Here is a 19,521-nt window from a genome sequence, read left to right on the forward strand (position 1 = left end):
TCATCAGATTTGTTTGGAACCACAAAAGACCCCAAATAGCCAAAGCAATCCTAAGAAAAAAGAACAATGCTGGAGGTATCACACTCCCTGACTTCAGCTTGTACTACAGGGCTACAATAATCAAAACAGCATGGTATTGGCAGAAAAACAGACACATAGACCAATGGAATAGAATTGAGAACCCAGAAATAAAACCACATAAATATAGACAGATAACTTTTGACAAAGAAGCTAAAAACATACAATGGAGGAAAGACAGCCTCTTCAATAAATGGTGCTGGGAGAATTGGACAGCCACGTGCAAAAGAATGAAACTGGACCACTATCTGTCACCATGTACCAAAATTAATTCAAAATGGATCAAAAAGACTTAAGCATAAGACCTGAAATAATAAACTGCATAGGAGAAAACATAGGTACTAAACTTATGGACCGTGGGTTCAAAAAACATTTTATGAATTTGACTCCAAAGGCAATGGAAGTAAAAGCTAAAATAAATGAATGGGACTATATGAAACTTAAAAGCTTCTGCACAGCAAAAGAAACCGTCGACAAAATAAAGAGGCAACCAAGTGAATGGGAGAAGATTTTTGCAAACAGTGCCTCCAATAAGGGGCTAATATCCAAAATATACAAGGAACTCATGCAACTCAACAACAAAAAAACAAACAACCCAATTGAAAAATGGGCAGAGGACCTGAAGAGACATTTTTCCAAAGAGGACATACAAATGGCAAATAGACATATGAAAAAATGCTCAACATCCCTAATCATCACAGAAATGCAAATAAAAACCACAATGAGATATCACCTCACCCCAGTCAGAATGGCTATCATCAACAAGACAAATAGTAACAAGTGTTGGAGAGGCTGTGGAGAAAAAGGAACCCTCATACACTGTTGGTGGGAATGCAGACTGGTACAGCCGTTATGGAAGGCAGTGTGGAGGTTCCTCAAAAAATTACAAAGATAATTACCGTATGACCCAGCAACCCCACTCCTAGGTATCTACCCCAAAAATCTGAAAGCATTTATCCATAAAGACACGTGTGCTCCAATGTTCATTGCAGCTTTATTTACGGTGGCAAAGATATGGAAACAACCAAAATGTCCTTTGGCAGATGAATGGATAAAGAAGTTGTGGTATATATATACACAATGGAATACTATTTGGTGGTAATAAAAGATGAAATAGGACCATTTGTGACAACATGGATGGATCTTGAGAATATAATGCTAAGCGAAATAAGTCAGACAGAAAAAGCAGAGAACCATATGATTTCACTGATATGTGGTATATAAACCAAAAACAACAAAAGAACAAGACAAACAAATGAGAAACAAAAACTCATAGACACAGACAATTGTTCAGTGGTTACCAGAAGGTAAGGGGGGGTGGGAGGTGGTAGATGAGGGTAAAGGGGATCAAATATATGGTGATGGAAGGAGAACTGACTCTGGGTGGTGAACACACAATGGGATTTATAGATGATGTAATACAGAATTGTACACCTGAAATCTGTGTAATTTTACTAACAATTGTCACCCCAATAAACTTCAATTAAAAAAAAGAGAAAGTTTGAAATGTCAAGATTTTATATTTGATACATAAGGTGGAGATCTTTGTGTTCCAGGAGGCCATTAGAAAATCATGTTTTATTATTTAGTGTCATGGCATTTTCAAAGCTTAATTAGCTTTAGGGATATAAAGCACAAACTAATGATGATTTATGAGATCATATAGAAAAGACCTCACTTAAAATAAAATAATAATAATAATAATAATGATTAGATGTATATCATTTACCATAAAGTTTACAAATGGGAAGAAAAGAGGAAAACTGCAAATATTTAAAAAAGAAGAATAAGGAAACTACAAAAGGAATAACAGAGAGTAATCAAAACAATAGAATTATTGAAAAAATATATTCAACTGGCACTGAAGTGAACTTATTAGTTAGATATAGGTGTACCCAATACCAAAGGTAAGAAGTATTGATACATAAATGGAATGTGGTGTTTCCTATCCATAATTGATTTTATCAGTTTCTTCCCAGTTGATAGTGATAAAGTCCTCCATGCTTAATGACGTGAAGTGTCACATTTTGAATAATATTACTAAATACTAGTTTAAAAGTGTTGGTTTATTCCTTCTCTGTGTGCATAGTTTCATTTGGAGACTTTCTTTGTCCTTTGGGAAGATAATTCAAACACTCCTTAAGTTCCTCTGCTTTCAGCAACACCCAGGTTGGGTCCTACCTTCCAGGAGGGGCCCTGGTGAGGTGTCACAGGCTCAGTTTAGCAGATTCCTTACAACTAAGAGATGTGGGTTCAAATCCCAATTCCTAATGTAACTAAACATACGATATTAAGTTGTCTTTTGTTCTTTCTGGTTACATATTCTCCTCAATAAAATGAAGGGGCTGGACCACAAAACACTTTCTGATATTGCAACTATTCTGATAGTAAAAAATGTTGCAGTTGTTAGATTAATAATCAGCTATTCATATGACTGACTTACTAATGATACTGTCATTGAATGACAACCTTGCTTGATGCTGAAAAATAACTGCATTAACCATTTTGTTAGCTACCAAGAGCTTACAAAGTGTGGTAGATAGAGACAGCTAGATATCTCTTAAGTGTCTTTCTTCCCACCTTCTTTGGGGGGAAAAATGCTTTTCAGCTGTGCACACCGTTCCCCAGCCAATATATGGCATTTACCAACCTCTCTGAAGCAAGTTTTGGTCTCAGGAAATGTCAGTGAAAGAGCTGTGTGTGCAAAAACACTGAGAGTGACTCTACTATAGTCCTGAACGTTCTTTAAACAAATAGCAAAAAGAGTCCCTTTATATTAAGATAAACACGCAGGCATACAAAGGTAGCCTAACCACTTTTTGAAGTGGCATGCCGATAACTGCAGTATCTAAGAGGAGAGTCATCAGCTGTAGCTCCACAAACAGAAATAAGTTGAGTCCACCCTGCTTCTTCCTTAGTAAATTTAAATTTCTTCCTGGCGTTTCTCCCCCACAAAAATGTCCCAGGCAGTTTAGTCTACAGATGAAGTTCTCAAACGTGATATTGTATATAGATGGGCTTCAAAGTGTCCCAAAATTGTTGACTCTGTATGGAAACTGTTGTGTGAGCGTGAATACTTATTTAGATTTCATCACAAACTCTATACGGTCTATGACTCCCAATTTTTAACTCTGTTTTTTGAAAACTGGAATTGTGTTTGTCCATTGCTAATGGTCAAGGATTTCTCACCTCTTCTATAATACTTCAAAGTTTATTGATGGAGAATGAATAATTCATCTTTAAGTTCTCTCATAAAGTAGGAGATAAGTCACATAAGCCAAGAATCATACTATTTAATGTAGAGAAGATAAAAGTTTCTGGAATTTTCTTTCCCTTTCAACAATCATTTTTGTTTAAAAGAGATTTTGTTTTTGGAGGTGCAATTATTTCCTGATACCCCTTTTCTTTCAATGTTAATAAAGTCTCTATATCAGGGTTTATATAGTATATTCTATTCTAAATTCCTATTTAGGAATATATGTAATATATTCATATCACAGAAAATTTAGAAACTATTTAAACATATAAAGAAAATAGAAAACACCGTTGTAAATTCTGACTTTTTCTCTTATTATTTTTATGGCGAGTATATTAAGGTTGAATTTCTCCCCATATAATTTATTGTAAAAACCTGATATGACTACTAGTATATTATGAGAATATATATATATATTTTTTTACTGGACCAATATGATCATTGATTATTTTTTAATCTTTGATCATTTGGAAGATGAAAAAACAAAACAAAAAACATTGTTATTCATGGACAGTTTCTTTAAGATATTCTATATTTTCTTTTATGAAAATTTTACCTGAGAAGATAGAAGTTGTCAAAAGAACTATCTACAGTCATGAATTTATACATTGCTTAATATAAATCAGAACTCAGGATTTCTTATTCAGTATTTTGTAATAAATAGTAGGTAATCCTATGGATATAATACACTGTACATTATCAAGAAGAACAGATTATTTATATGACAACTAACTACCAATGGAAAGATTACAAGTTCAATGTACTCTGGGCTCATTCCATGGTCCTGATAACCTGACAGACGGTACTTCTGTCAAACAGTTAGGTTGATACCAAGATTTTAAAAATATGTCAAGTATTGATGATTAAAAGTTTAGATGTGAGTAAGATGACACATATTAATAAATTCCGCTTTGAAGTGGTACGTGTGTTTCTTTGGAGAAGAAAATGACAGCGGTGCAGCATAATTAACGCCAGCACGACGCCAGCACAGGGAGGAGACGGAGGCAGCCGCCCGACATCCATCCCCACGTGGCCGCAGGCTCACCTCGTAATCCAGGTCCAGGTAGTCAAACTCGCCATTGGTGCGGAAGTGCTGTGTGCTCCTGTCCAGCGTGAGGTTGATGCCCCGGCCCTGGCGCTCAATGACCACAGAGTGCCAGTGGTGGTCGTCCAGCAGGCTGCCTGTCGTCACAGACGTGTGGCCGTAGATGGGACCCAGCTGGTTGCTTCCTGTGTCGGGAGAGGGGGAAAGAGACAGGGCAGTGCCACCCGGGCTCCGAGCAGCAGCTGCCCTTGTATGGACAACACTACAACGGGCGCTCTGTCTGCAGAAGTTGCCATGGGAAAACCTGCGTGTCACTCCCCTTAAAAACAGTTTCATGTTCAACGTACATAAAAGCTGGTCAAGATACTGCCAATGTCATCAAAGAGAAAGTCTGAAGCACTGTCACCACCTAAGGAGACATAACAATTACCTGTAATGTGGAATCTTGGATGGGATCCGGGAACAGAAAAAAAGGCATGAGATAACAACTAAGGAAATCTTAATAAAGTATGGACTTTGGGGGAAAAAATAAAAAGAAAAAAGCTGGTCAAGATGAAAAAATATCTGCTCCCTGAAAAATAACGAGCTTTTTAAAGAACGGGTAGGCTCCTTACAAAGTCTGGGCGCTGGAGCCAGAGGGTTCTGACGCTGGCACCGCCACCACTGCTCACTCTACCATCCTGAGCAAATTGACAACTTCTCTGAGCCAGTTTCTTCACATGTATAAAGAGGGCAAAAAACAGTACCTGCTTTACAAGGCTGCTGTGGGGCCTGAATTATTTAGTACATGCAAAGAGCTTACACTGCCTGGAATACACTGAACATTCATTAAATGTCACCTGTTAGCAATCCTTTATTATTGCTGTTGGTGTTATTATTTTTCGTCAAGAAAATACAGCATGACAATTTTCATTTTCTGACTCCAAATGCCATAATCTTAAGCATAATGTGGTATTTAATGGCATGGAAATTTTACTCAAGTTATACTTCAAAATAAAAACCTGTAAAAATATAGATGCAGCATTTATTAATCTAGTTTTGAAATAAGCTCTCCATAGGAATAAGACTATAAATAAGGGTGAAAGGCTGGAGGAATCCAGAACGTTTACTAAGGTCATCACTGATGCTGTTTACATGTTTTGTACCATTTTATATTGTGTCTTATGAAGGATTGCTTTTTATGGTCAGACAAAACTAAATGTGATAAAATATAATATTGTTTCAGAAGAAATAGCATACGAGAAATAAAACAAACACATGATTGACTGAAGAATTAAATTATTTCCTTTTTCTTCACATTGAAGATGTCTATACTGACATTTTCTATGGATTTCCTACATCAAATGTACTTCTCTTGTGGTGACGAAATCAAATGCTGATGTGTGATCAGGGTTGTGTATCTAACTGGCGGAGGGGGGAAAGAAAAGAAAAAAATAAATCTAAGTGAAAGGTTACACTCAGTTTTATTTAGACCAAAAGACTAAGCAGCAGCTAGATGTGCCTACTATTTAGGTAATGGAATCAGAGAGCAACAGCAGACGAGTGACTGTATTTCCAGGGCTGTTACAAATTCTAGTCAGTCAATAAAACTCTAGAAGTAAACTGCTTGCCCGTGGAATGGTAATGATCTTTTTTTGAGAGGTCACATGATCACTTACTTGTTTCAGAATAGTAATGTCATGTCACACCTTTGTAAAGCAAGTGACTTTTCAAAGGCTGCCCTATTTATGTTTCACTTTATTTTTAAAAGAAGAAAGGTTTGAACAAATAAACTTTTTCAGATATAATCCAACAGCTCTGAGTGTGTGTGTGTGTGTGTGTGTGTGTGTGTGTTTGTGTGTGTGTATGTGTGTGTGTTTTTGAAAAGAACTTCCATTTTATTTTCTAGCTTCCTCACCCCAATCCTCCTTTTTACCTTCTAAAGAACCTCATTTCAAAAATTATTTAGGCCTGTTTTTCTCTAAGGTTACACATAAATACATGTGCAATATTGAGTAGAAAATATTTTGAAGAATTCATATGGAAAACATGAATTGCTCTTTTCCGCCACTAAAAAAAGTGTGGTCTATTTCCTCCCAGACTTTGTTTTCTCATATTACATACACATTACTCTCCAGTGAGAGTAAATCAACAGGAGTAACCACACAGTAACCTCCCTTCTGGTTTTGTATGTGACATTTTAGGTGAATTCAAAACAGTGGCCTCCTCTTTTCTCTCCTTCCTCTCTGTGACATCACATATTCGTTTTTCCTGTTCATTGTTCACGTCTCCTCATTTCTATTTAACACCTTCTCCTGTCAATCTCATACACGAGACTCCCTAAGAGAAATCTCAACTAAAATGCACCCATTCCAAACAGATCTCCTTGGTTCCTCTATTAGAGGAAACTAACAATCCTGTATTAGAAGAAACTGCAGAGAAAACAGAGCTTTCTCTAGTTTTGAAAATGGCATGATGTCCATTGCAGCTCAAGTCATATCCTAGGAATTATGCTTTATTCTCTTCCCTTCTTACTAAATACCCAATTCATTACAAATTGGGCTGAAGTTGCCACTTTAAACCATCTCCAGCGTGGACCCATTTTTCTGAATCTGCATTGACAACCACCTTCCGCAAGCCGGTGCCAGCTCTCATGTGGGCTATGGAGAAATCCACCTGTGACTCTCATGCTGGTGGAAGAAGCATCTTCTCTTACAGAAGCCTCAGCAAACTTTGAAAAGTAAGCATGATGCCATAGAGTTTAAAGCCTACCAACAGCTTCCCATTCTTGAAAACAACAGCACTAAACCCTTTACCACACCCTATGGGATCTTCGAAGATCTGAACAAATGACTAACTTTCAGATTTCATCTGCTGATGAGTTCCTAACGACATCTGTCCACACCAGCTTCGTTTCTGCTCCTTGAGCATTCCAGGGCTTTGTCTGGAGTGATGCCTTCCCTTGAAATGCTCTTCTCCCAGATATTCCCATGGCTCAGACCTCAGCTTGAACCACTTCTCCTTGGGAAGGACTTTCCTCCACACACATTCTAACATTGATCCCTCTTTCTTCTGCACTATTAATTTATTTAACTGATTTCATACTAAAGTTTACCCTTGAACGACACGAGTTTGAACTGTGTGGGTCCACTTATACGCAGTATTTTTTATTTCCCCCAATAAATGCAGCTAGTTCTTCACATCTGTGGACTCAAACAACCATGGACTGAAAACAAATTTTTACATTCCTGACTCAGATTCCGTACCTTGGATAGAAAACAGTATTTTCGATTCATGGTTGATTAAACTTGCAGACACAAAGAGCCGACTACAGAGTCCAAAGTTATACATGGATTTTTGACAACGGAAATGGGGGTTTACTGCCTCTAATCTCCATGTTGTTCAAGACTCCACTGCACTTACCATTATTTGAACTCATTCTTTTGCTGTAGTTGTTTTACAATAATAATAGAAAATATTATGCCGGACCCCTTCACTATGTCATAAGCTTCATGAACTCCAGCACCTTCTCTGTGTTTTCACCAATGTTCCCAGATGCTAGTATACACCTTGCACGGCTCAGGTGATTAATACATGCTTTCTGAATGAATAAGTATGTCAATATATACCAACCACCATGGATTAAAGCTAAATTGATAACAATGTGAGCATTTTTATAATTTGCCTTTTAAGGATTAAACATTAGCATTTCACTAATGGGACTATTGGCAAACGGAAAGAATGATGTCAAAAGTCAGAACATACCTAGGTTTAAACTGAAGACCAGCTGGGCTTTTTTCAGTTCCAAAGTGATGTAATCCCCTTGCTGTCCTTCTCCGTGCAAGATCACCCCTTCGCTTTCAGTGGTTTTAAATTTCAAGGCAATGACATCTTTCAGTGTTTTCATCTTCTTGTTTCTGAATCTATATGGTAACACAACATGGCCGTCAAAGTTGATAACCGCGGCCCCTAAAATAAGAAATAAATAACGTTGTAGTTCAGTTACTGTAGGTTGTCATCCTGTGTGTCCCCCACTTCCGACCAGTGTCTACACAGAATAAATGAGCAATGAGTTTTGTTTTGTTTTTTCCTGAGAAATCTGAAGTCCTGGGTTCTCTTCTATTTCTTCTTTTGGTTCATTTGCGTGCCCTGAAGTGAATTATATGGGAAGTAGTCATAAAGAATGATCACAGAAATCTCTATCAACATAAAAATCTTACTTCAATTATGACACTAACAACATAAATTCCATCAATGATTTATATACTTCAAAAATTAACTTGGGCCTTAAACTTTGCTTGAAAAAAATAAAATTCTTAATCCCTGAGGTATTATGAGACTTTAACATTTTCCTTTCAAGAACCAATATTTACAGTTTTTAAATACACACTTTACCCACAAATCAGTTTTTCTTTGACAGAAAAATAAAAGCGCTGGGAATGCAGGGACTGATGGCATACTCATTTTCTAATGGTGCTTCTATTCTACTACATGTTGAGTGACCTTTATGACAGTGCTCAGAATTTACAGCTAATTGAACTTTGAGGAGGTTCATTCCATTTGCTCCTGGGCCTCACGTCCGAACTCCCTTGTTAGCTCCTTGCCTTTGGAACGAGAATTGGGCTACCCATCATTTTGACTACACTGAATAAAGACATCATCACCCATAAATGAGTTGAAGAAACACATATCCAGTCTATACTGTGACTATAACATTTGATTTCAGGGAATACCACTGAAGCCATGAAAGTATATAAACGTTTTAGAAGTATGAACAATTTTGTCACCATCCTCAGAACCAGGCGATGGTGGGGATGCATTTCATAACTACTTCTTATTCACACCAGAATGGAAAATGAGATGGGTCTTATTTATGATGCTCTATTGGTTAGGGGGTTTCCGATCTATGGACTGGCTTGAAGATGAATTGTAATCAGCTTTGAGCCAGCCACGATTTGTACTCAGATCAAGTTTTGAGTACAAACAGAAGCTTAGTTACCATAATTAAACCTTTGTCCTTAAAAGTAATTTTTACAACTCAGTTTCTTTTAGCTTTTAATCTGAAATCAGACAACACCTAGTCAAACAGGAGAGCTCTAATGACTCTGGAATTACAAGACTGGATGAAACCTGCCTCTCAGTTTGGGGCAAGGTGCTGCCAAGGAACTATACAGGGAGATATTGGAGCAAAATAACAGCGGATTGAAAGCCTGTCGGAGAAACCGTTTCTTGTTTCCTGTCCTAGTGCTCTGGCACTTGCAGACTCCATTCACCACACGGAATACTTTGGTTCTCCGGGAGCAAGAGGATGTAACCCGATCGCTGCTTCAGCTGAGGTCCAGAACTGGGCTGCATCTGCTCTTTCTCTGGGCACGACTCGCCGTTATAAGGTTTGCTCTTGTCTAATTCTATAAAACGACTACCATGAACATACTTAGTGTAAACATGATTGAAAAGTCAATCTAAGCTCTTCCTACAAATTATGGATAGATTTTGCATCCTTTCAAAACACTGACCCCCATTCTCTCAAATATTCATGTTTTTAAACAATAGTTTAGAGAATCAGTGAATTCTAAAAAGTTCAGAAAAATATAATAAGTTTGAAGTTTAAATTCTACTAGCCAGTTCTTTACTGTCCATAAAAAGACTTTCATAATCAACAGAATTCTGTTCTCTGAGACTCACAGAGGTTTATTTTACTATGGGGGGGAGAAAATCAGCCATTGAATTTTGGTTTCTGCTAACACTGCAAAACCAATTAGACTTTAGCTTAATCAACTGTACTGTCACAGCTGAATTCCAAGTGCCATAGCTTTATCATCTGTGATGAGAGATAAAAGAGAGAAAAAGTGGAATCTGATTATCAGATTCCAGGTTGAATTTATAATCCAGCAGTTGGTAGAAATTACTTTTGGTCTTAAAGAGTGCATAAATGAAAAGTCAGAAGAAAGGAATAAATTCTGAACTCTAGACAGTATGCATAAATTTGCAGTCAATTTCATATCAGTGATAGTTGAATAATAGACACATCATTGTTTTAGACACCTTCAACAGTATATATTAATTGACATAAAATATTCCCCATTCATCTCTCAGGAGGTAAATGTTCCCGGAGCTCAGATCAAAAGAAGAATTCATTCCTCCTATAGCTTCACCTAAATCAAAATCCACCTTCAGTTTTAGGTACAGAATAGTGACTAAAGGCAAATGCTGATTTCTTCCTTCCTTACATTTAGAACAAAGGAAAAAGTGACAGAAACAGTTTATTTCTACAGACAGTTCTAGGCTATTAACAAAAACATGTAGACCAAGCCTCATCTTACAAATGGCCAGTGGACAATGGTCAGTTGAGAAACTGGTGAAATGCTTTGCAAGTGAGATCACTCACATTTTGAAATCAAAGGTGTTCTTCCCTGAATGGGTCAAATGCTTGCACAATATTAGCATGTAGTTGCGATCTTAGAGTTGGCGTTGAAATTACAAAATTCCTAGAAATAATCTACGATATGTCATGTATACATAAACATATACTGTGCACTTTTAAGAGAGTCTGGTATATGCTAAAATCCAGACTTTAGTTCTATTTCCTACAAAAATACATTAAAATTTTATTTCACATCTAATAATATGTTGTGGTTATTTTGGGACAAGTGACCATTTTTTCCCCCATTACCCCGATTGCTTATCGCTCCCTAGAATTAAGTTTTCTATACAGTGATTAAATACGTATGGTTGAACTGTTTAAGCAATCTGAACAACAATAATGGCTAGTCAAAATGTAAATGCAAAATCACAGTGCTTCTACAAGTGTGTTTCTAACAGTAACTCAAAGAGCTGGTAACGTGCCCAATTCATCAAATCATCATGGTGGAAAAAACTTTTCTTAAGGGGATAAAAACAAAAACAAAACATTGTTATTTAGTCTACTTCCTGAATTTGGATAAGATATTTTGGGGAATCTTTTACCATCTAATGATTTTAATATTTTAAAAATTACCTTTGCTATAGTTTTTACTATAAATGTAATGCATGCTTATTGTTGAAAAGACATTAAATATAGTAACACAGAATATGAATCCCAACCACAAGAGATCACCAATGTTAATGAGGAATAGGGTGTGTATCCTTCTAGATTTTATGCATTTACTTCTCTATCTAATGTATGGAATATTCAACACATTATTGTATGAGTGTGTGTGTGTGTGTGTGTGTGTGTGTGTGTGTGTGTATGTCTGTACAGGACAGACTTCCCCAACAACTTCTACAGAGTTTCCTCGATAATTAGCAGTGTGCACTAGGAGACTAGTAAAGACTGTCATTTCTATTTATCTTACTTCCTGTACTTTCCTAAAGCCAAATGAGTTGGTACAAGTGATTTGCTCTTACTTGCAAGAGACTGGGCCATATGCTTAGTATGTTTGGAGTTTATGTTTGGATGTAGTACATTACAGCTTCATTTTATTTTTGGGTTGATTTCACATACCTTTGGGTGAATCTTTTACCCCAATGATAAAGGTAGGATTCGTAAACCTCAGAATTTACACACGTTGGGACATAATGGACTCCCTCCTCTCCGCTAGAACGGTTGGGTCCTGTCTGGGGAAACACTAAACGGTCCTCTGCAGCCCACTCATCAACACACCTCTGTGACGGGGCCACTGAAGGGAATCAGATTCACTGTGAACTCGGGTGTCATCCATTACTTCATGACACCCGCGCCCCCACTGAGGCCCAGGTGAGCAGGCTGAATTCATTCATTTCCATGCCTGAGCAGTGCTCCTACCACTGGTGCTGAGAACGAACCCTGACAGGGCCAAAGGAATTGGAAGCTCCCCAAATTAGAAGTTACTTCAACGCCCAGAGGGAACAAGCAGTTCATACACAGCGGTGAGGCTGGCTTGTAAATACCGCTGATCTTTCTTTCACTTTCTCCCTTTTCATAAAGATATGGGTAACAGAGGCAAGATTTTCCTTGATTAAAAAATCAACAGTGAAAAGATGTGAAATTCCTCGCTAAGAAACTTGGTCTCAATAGTAGGGAAACAATAGGAAACATCTGGGATGTATTATGGCTATAAGGGAGGTCGTCTCAACCTACTGGTTGCAAACTGAAGCCATGCAGCAAATACGGTGTTATTCAAACACTGAATATTTAAGAAAGGTCAGGAATCCAACATTTTAATGAAATCTCCCCATTTTTAAATCTCCCTATTTTTAAATGTTGAGCAGCTGCTTTTGTATTTTATATCAGGCCGAGGCTGCGACCCAGTGCCCCACAGATATGGTTTATTTATATATGCATCTCTTTCAACTTGGATATTGTCAGGATATAAGACTAAATGGATAATGTCTGAGAAATTCAATTTGTTTTCCATGATATCATTTAATTGTGAATGCCTGCAGTATATGTATCAGCAAGGAATTTTATTTCTCAACAGGCAAATTCTTTAGAAACAAGCTGCTTAGTGCTAAACGAATAGAGAGTGGATGGTTAAAAACAAGCAAATACGTTTTAATGGCATCATATGATCCAAAGATATACCACTCTATGCCACCATAAACATACACTAAACATGGGAATAAAGGAGGGTAGGAGGGAGGGAGGGAGGGAGGGAGGGAGGGAGGGAGGGAGGGAGGGAGGGAGGGATGAAGGAAAGAAAACACCATAAATCTGAGCTGCAGTCACTAAGATGTTGGATATAAGAAGATCTTCTAAAAAAGGAAATACACAAAGGGTGCCAAAAATATATATACATATTTTAAGAAAGGAAAACTGTGTTAAAATTGTAACACTCAGTATATACCAATAACAAAAGATAAATACAAGTCACATTTGACTTCTGCAATGACAAGAGGTGCTCAAAGTGGTTGCCATCAGCATCCAGACACTTCTGATTACGGCGAACTACTGCTCGAGCAACGTTGATTAAAATGTCCACTTGTAGAAATTTTTTTGGCAGCCCAGTTTTATATATTTTAAGAAGTATTACCAGTGAACAGATACAGCTAATCCTTCATTACTGGAAGGTTGTGTATTTGCAAATTTGCCTAGTCACTACAATGTATTTGTGCCCCCCACCCCCATCAATGCTCATGGCACTTCTGCTACCTGTCACCAATGGATGTATGCAAAGGGACAGAACATTTGAGTCACCGGATGTACCCGCACCCAGTTGAGGCCTGACAAGGCCATGCTTTGCCTTCCTGTATCAGCTCTCCCACTGTAAAAATGGGTCCATTCATGATCAATTTAGTGCCATTTTTTTTGCATTTTTGTGCGATGTATGGATGATTTCACTATTTGAAATGCTTCTCTCCCACGAGTTGTGCTGCAGTGCTTTTTTCTGTTCTCAAGCCCAAGGAAGCTGTGATGTGCCTTATGGAGAAAATGCATGTGTTAGATCAGCTCTGTGCGGGTGTGAGCTGTAGTGCTATTGACCGTGAGTTCAATGGTAACGAATCAACAATATATACTAAAGAAGGGGTTGTTAGGAACACGAATAAAGCAATGTTATATATTGATTGGTTGACCAAAATGTAGTGACCAGAGGCTTGTGGGAACGCAACCCTGCATTTCCCCGGGGAGCAGTGGTTCAATATTTGCTAATTCAGTGATGATGCAACTTTACTGAATGTAACTACTGTGAATAATGAGAATTGACTATATTCACACTGCATTTATTTCTTTAGGCAGGAATATAAAGAACCATTTCAAACCACCACAAATATGAAAGTGAAAACAGAATAAAGACAGATTTAAATTATCCTGAGGAAAACGGTCATAGACGAGCATAATGCTACATGGTATCATTCAACAGCTGTACCCCTTTGTTTTTGTCCCACTGCTGTGACGTGCAGTTTACCACGTGGAGTTTCAAACGCAAATCTCTCGTTCCTCACATGCTTCCTGCAACCAAATGGTATGGCTTACACACCTCATCATTGTAATTCACGACGCACTTTGTAAATCCAGTGCTAGCAGTACACTAATGTTGAAGGGGTTCAGAACATACCACCCCAAAATATACCTCTTTGTTATGTTGATTATTTTAAGTTGAAGGCAGCTGAGGGACACTAGATTCAGGAAGGGCTCTCTGACCACCCCCTTCGACCCCATGGAAAATTTCCCATGGAAAATGCACCAAGGAAGAAAATGGCAACATTCTGATGACCAGAGTTAATGCCAAAATGGAAGTCGGAACCTGTACAAACAAATCTACTACAATAACCTTTATCTTCAGTTGGTTTCCCCAAAACGTTTCCTAATCACTGTCTCAATTTACTGGCCCTACCTCAAGCCTCTGTTTCTTGCCACATCCTTACAATTTATCATCCTTTATTTAAAAAGGCATATACACGTTTGGGCTTAAAGGCTTCTTTGGGTCTTCACTTGTCTTCCGAAAACTCCTCTGTACACGTAAAACTATTAAAATTTATATGCTTTTCTCCTTTTCATCTGTCTTGTGTCAGTTTAATTCTTAGGCCCAGCTACAGAATCTGAGGACAGAAGAAAGTTTTTTCTCCTTTACATTGTGTAGAATCTCACAGATTCATGGGAAATCACAGAATCCAATTACACCCTCATTTATATTTCCCATGAGGTGAGAGTCAGATTTTTTTTCTTTTTTCTTTCTTTAGCCATTTGATCATTGCTTTCTTTTTCTGACCCCGTAGGAAATATTCTTCTTGAAACCCACACCAACACAATGCAGATTTTATCAAGATTATTAGCATGGAAAAATTAGCCAGTCTTAACCTCTAGACCCCAATTTCCTTTAAGGCTATAAATAAATGTGAAGTTGACGTCTTATAAGAATTCTAGATCTGTTTCTGTGTAATTGATACTTTGGATTTTTCTAACATAAATCAAGGATTTCTCTTGAAGAGATCTCAGATTTTCTTTTGAAGATCTCAGCTTTTCTTTTACATGAAATTGAGGGATTTTGCAGCCTCAAAGAGGGGATCATTTTGAATTCAGAAAATATAAGGGCAAACAAATGTCACAAATTCATATTAATTTTAGGAAAGTGTTGTTTTGTTTCATTTTGTTTTTATTTTTGTTTTGTTTTGAGGGTAATTAAGAAACTGAATTTGAAAATAGGACACATTTTGATACACTGCCTATATATTCTATTTTCAGCTTTCTGCATTTGACGTTTTTTACAATTTAGGTCGATTCTAACAATTTATGCACTTCCCAAGGCATGAAAGATATAATGCCGTTACAAGTGTTATTTATAATAGGGCGGTTAAGTCTTTAAAATGTCAATGGTTGAGTTTCTTTTAATGTAGACCTAGAAGCAAAAAATCACAAGTCTTCATTCTAGGGAGGTAAAGGGCATGCTGAGGCAGAAATTTATGAGAAAATTAAAGTGATGCCAGCTTTCTCATGACCCAAGTAGCATGTCATTGAATCAACAGCTTTGTGCCATCTCATCAGGCTTCAGGAGGGCACTGGACCTGAACACAGACCTCTGACCCCAGCCCTGGCCTATTTGCCCTCGGGGAAGTAAAGTCAGTCACTAGGCCTGTCAAATGAAGGAGGGAATGGATGATCTATCTGAGTCCTCTTAGCGCCAAAACGAAGTACCTCTTATTCTGGGTGACTTGGTCAAGCTTACAAAGAACTATACCTTTATTTAATTTTGCATTTTACACCGGATTCTAGACTGGCAGGATTGTAAATTTTAGAGCATATTCCCATTTCCTGATTAATTTGGCACGTTAAGAATTGGACATTCCCCAAAGGCAATTCTAAAAAAAAATATCTACGCATACTGAAACATTTTCATGGGTTACTACTCTGTAGCAATAAAAAAAAAAAAAAAAAAAAAATTATATATAAAGTATAAAAATTGGCAAATTGGAGCAAAAATGGTACATTCTAAATAACACATATAACTGACTATATTTTTCGTTTTTTAAAAGAAAACACATGATCACTCATTGTTTGGAGGCTTCCAGAAGTAGAATCGAACATATGATTTATAAGGGTCGATTGGTAGTAGACTTATATTCTTAATGACTTGCTAATGTTTAAACATACATGATTAGTAAGGGAAAACAATTCCTTATTCGAGCAAGTGAAGGAAAACATTCATGGCTACAAGTACCTGGGGCCAGTAAAAATGCATGTGTAACCTTGAGCAGGTGGAAAAGATCTGGTCACATTTAACTACTGTACGTCGTGGCTCCCTCTCTTTTTGCTAGTAGTTAGTCTAGCAAAACAGTGTGTTTGTTGTAAATATCAAAGAATGACGGCACATATATTATTCCATATCTGTCTATTTTACTAGGTCAAGGTAACCAGGAAGGGAGATCTTGTGTTCTCAGTGCTACTCATCAAGGTTCTGGTAAAGTGACACAGAGATTTAGTTAAGGCGGCCAGGGTTCTCCTTCCTGCCTCGCAGCTAGCACGTGATCTTCAGTAAATTACAACACTTCTCTAAGTTTCAGTTCCTCTGATTCTCAAAAGGTGAAGGTGATGACATCGCACGATTTACAGAACTGTGAAGAATGAATGAGTCCCTCCACTGTAAAGCACTTAAGACAGCATCTGGTACATCGCAAGCTGCTAACAAACATTAGCTTTTATCATCATATATTAAGATTTTGTTTAATTGATTTGAAATAATGAATATTCTAATCCCACTTGGCAATACTGACACAAGCTTGGAAAGAGAACAGGGTCATGTTTTTTCTAGTAGCAGTAATGGATTCAGGACAACTTGTGGTGCCACGCTTGGCGACACGAGGACCCGCCCTACTTAATTATTCTGTATGTTTGCTCCCTTCACTGATGTCGCTTATGTTGCTCACCAGTGAAGAAGACAGCAAAATATAGAGAAGTGAAGTGAAAGGGAAATAATAAGTGATTCAGCTTACTCTGTTTCTTCTCTTTGTGTAATAATTAGCATTTCAGGGCAAACAAGCATTTTGGAGGTCTTTTGGCCCAACCCTCTCACTATAACTTGAGGAAACAGGTGCAGGGTGAGGGTTGGTGGCTTGTTCAAACAACTTCAGATAAAGATTTTCAAACTGAGACGGGAACTCAAGGCCTCATCTGTGATTCTGTACACAGCAGCATAAGTCATGATTTCTTTAGATAGCTCATGAATTCGCTATCCAGAAAGCAACTAAAATTTACTGAATACAGGAATTCACTAGCATAACATCTGGTTAAATGTATGTATTAAAAGAGCCTATTTTTTCACAGACTTAAAATTACCAAATTTAGTTAACCCCAACCCAAAGTCTAGATTGATAACAAAGACTTGCTTCCAATTTCGTATGTTATGACTAAATTTGATGAGATTTTGAAGAGTTCAAGATGAAAAAAAATCTGTCTCGATTGCTAAACAGCAATGCTGTGGTGAAGAATAAATTAGCTAAATCTAGGTCAAATAAAATAAAAAGTGCAAAGTTTAAGACCTCTGTGAGAAAAGCCAGACACATGTTTTCCCCGTGGCTCTGTAGTAAGTGGTGGTGGGTGCTATTTACAAAGGTTTTAGAGACAGCCTGGGAAGGCTTGTGAGGAGAGCATTTCCAGACATCACAAATGTAGAGCAAAACGCAAAGCCTGGGATTGGTGGAGACAAGACAGCGAGAAGGGCAGGACTCTGACTGACCCCTTTCAACTTCTAAGCAAGTGGTGCCCTTACAAGATGTTCAAGTGGGAGACCCAGAACAAGCCAAGAAGTTGGGATGATGCCACGTTGGCTGGGAGACCAGCAACTCTGTCTGCAGGGACAACAGCTGGGCTCGTAGGGCTGTCCTGTGATCCTGGCAGGAAGTGAGCTGCCTTGGAGCCACACAGGGGACACGTCTGGGGTGGATGGCCTGGGCCCCAACCCCATCCTGGGAGAGGCTGCTGTGCTTTTCACAACAGACAGTAGCTCTTGGACCTGATATAGCCACTCAAGGTTCCATAACAAACATTTAAGTACACACTTTTCTCAAATAATGTTTTAGAACCTGCCTTTGTTTCTAACAGTGACTACATATGTTGTCACTTGGATTACCTTGCAAATGATACGGTTTCGAAATTTAGAAAATGTGCTTTATTTAAAAACATTTAACACAAGGTTAAAAAAACTACTTTGCAAAACTTTTAAAAATGTGTTTTCCTCCTCTAATTTCTAGTTTTCTAATTTCAAAACTCTTGATTTGGAAAGTTACCACAGAACTCTAATATTTGTGTTAGAAATATTCTCCTTTCCTGATACAGTTTCACTGTGCCATAGAGATCCTTTATTTTCTAAAATCCAAGTGGAACTTCTTTTCCCAAAATTTGGAACAACTGTGTATAATTTGATAAATCTTTTCCTCTTGACATTTAGAAAAATTTTGGAATACGGATTAGGAGAATGAAGGTGAGAATCTTGGGGTTAAAGAGGTTCATTAATGAAAACATGAAGTTTTGTGCACTGTCTAAAGTGGGCTCTAAAAAATTGGTTGCACTATAGTAAAAAGATGACCATGCCCCTTTTGATGGTTTTTCCTATTAAATAATGCACAGACAACCATTGTTAACATCTCCTCCACTTTGTGTTCAAATTGTTCTGTCAATGATAAAAATAAAATGCTCTTTCTGTGATATCCATTTTATGAGGAATTCCCTTAAAAACACAATAGAAAATGTCAATAGAACCAGGAGCCAGGATTTGTAGGGCTGAATAAGCCATGCAAGTGACGTACAAATAATTACAAATATGCAGTAAAAATTCACTTCTCTTCTAATACACAAACACACACATGTACATGCAGGCCCACAAACCATCCTTATATCGCTTACACACATCTCTGCTGGGGCTGGCCACTGGTTAAAAAGACAAACAAACAACAATAACAACAACAACAACAAAACAATGGAAATGGGTGTTTCTCTTCGGTGTCCTCCCATTTCAGGAGCTGTCCACTGCCCCTTACCCATTCAACAGGTACACTGCTAACGGATACACTGCAACATATCTGATAATTCACCTTAAGACATAAATATCTAACGATGCTTAAAGTTTTAAAGACTTTAATGGGAGCAGCACTGACAGGGAGCTTGAGGCCCCAGAGAACAGCTCATGAAAAGATAACAGGAACAGACGAAGAGTTCCTTGAGAATTTCAAGTTCCGCCATGGAGATGGAAAGAGACAGCCCTTGTGTTGGCGA

The 19,521-nt window shown here is 37.7% G+C and overlaps 1 protein-coding gene across 1 annotated transcript in view; it reads right to left on the reverse strand.

Annotated features, from left to right (window-relative positions):
- Positions 1 to 19,521, reverse strand: part of CNTNAP2 (contactin associated protein 2) — a 1,478,782-nt gene that overhangs the window by 768,208 nt on the left and 691,053 nt on the right. The window contains exons 5-6 of the mRNA XM_074316028.1: positions 8,124 to 8,327; positions 4,380 to 4,564 (exon numbers count right to left, since the gene is read on the reverse strand). Of these exons, the coding sequence (XP_074172129.1) occupies positions 4,380 to 4,564; positions 8,124 to 8,327 (389 nt within the window). The remainder of the gene's footprint in view (positions 1 to 4,379; positions 4,565 to 8,123; positions 8,328 to 19,521) is intronic.

This window comes from Rhinolophus sinicus, linkage group LG11 (assembly GCF_036562045.2).
Source record: "Rhinolophus sinicus isolate RSC01 linkage group LG11, ASM3656204v1, whole genome shotgun sequence".
Lineage (NCBI taxonomy): Eukaryota > Metazoa > Chordata > Mammalia > Chiroptera > Rhinolophidae > Rhinolophus > Rhinolophus sinicus.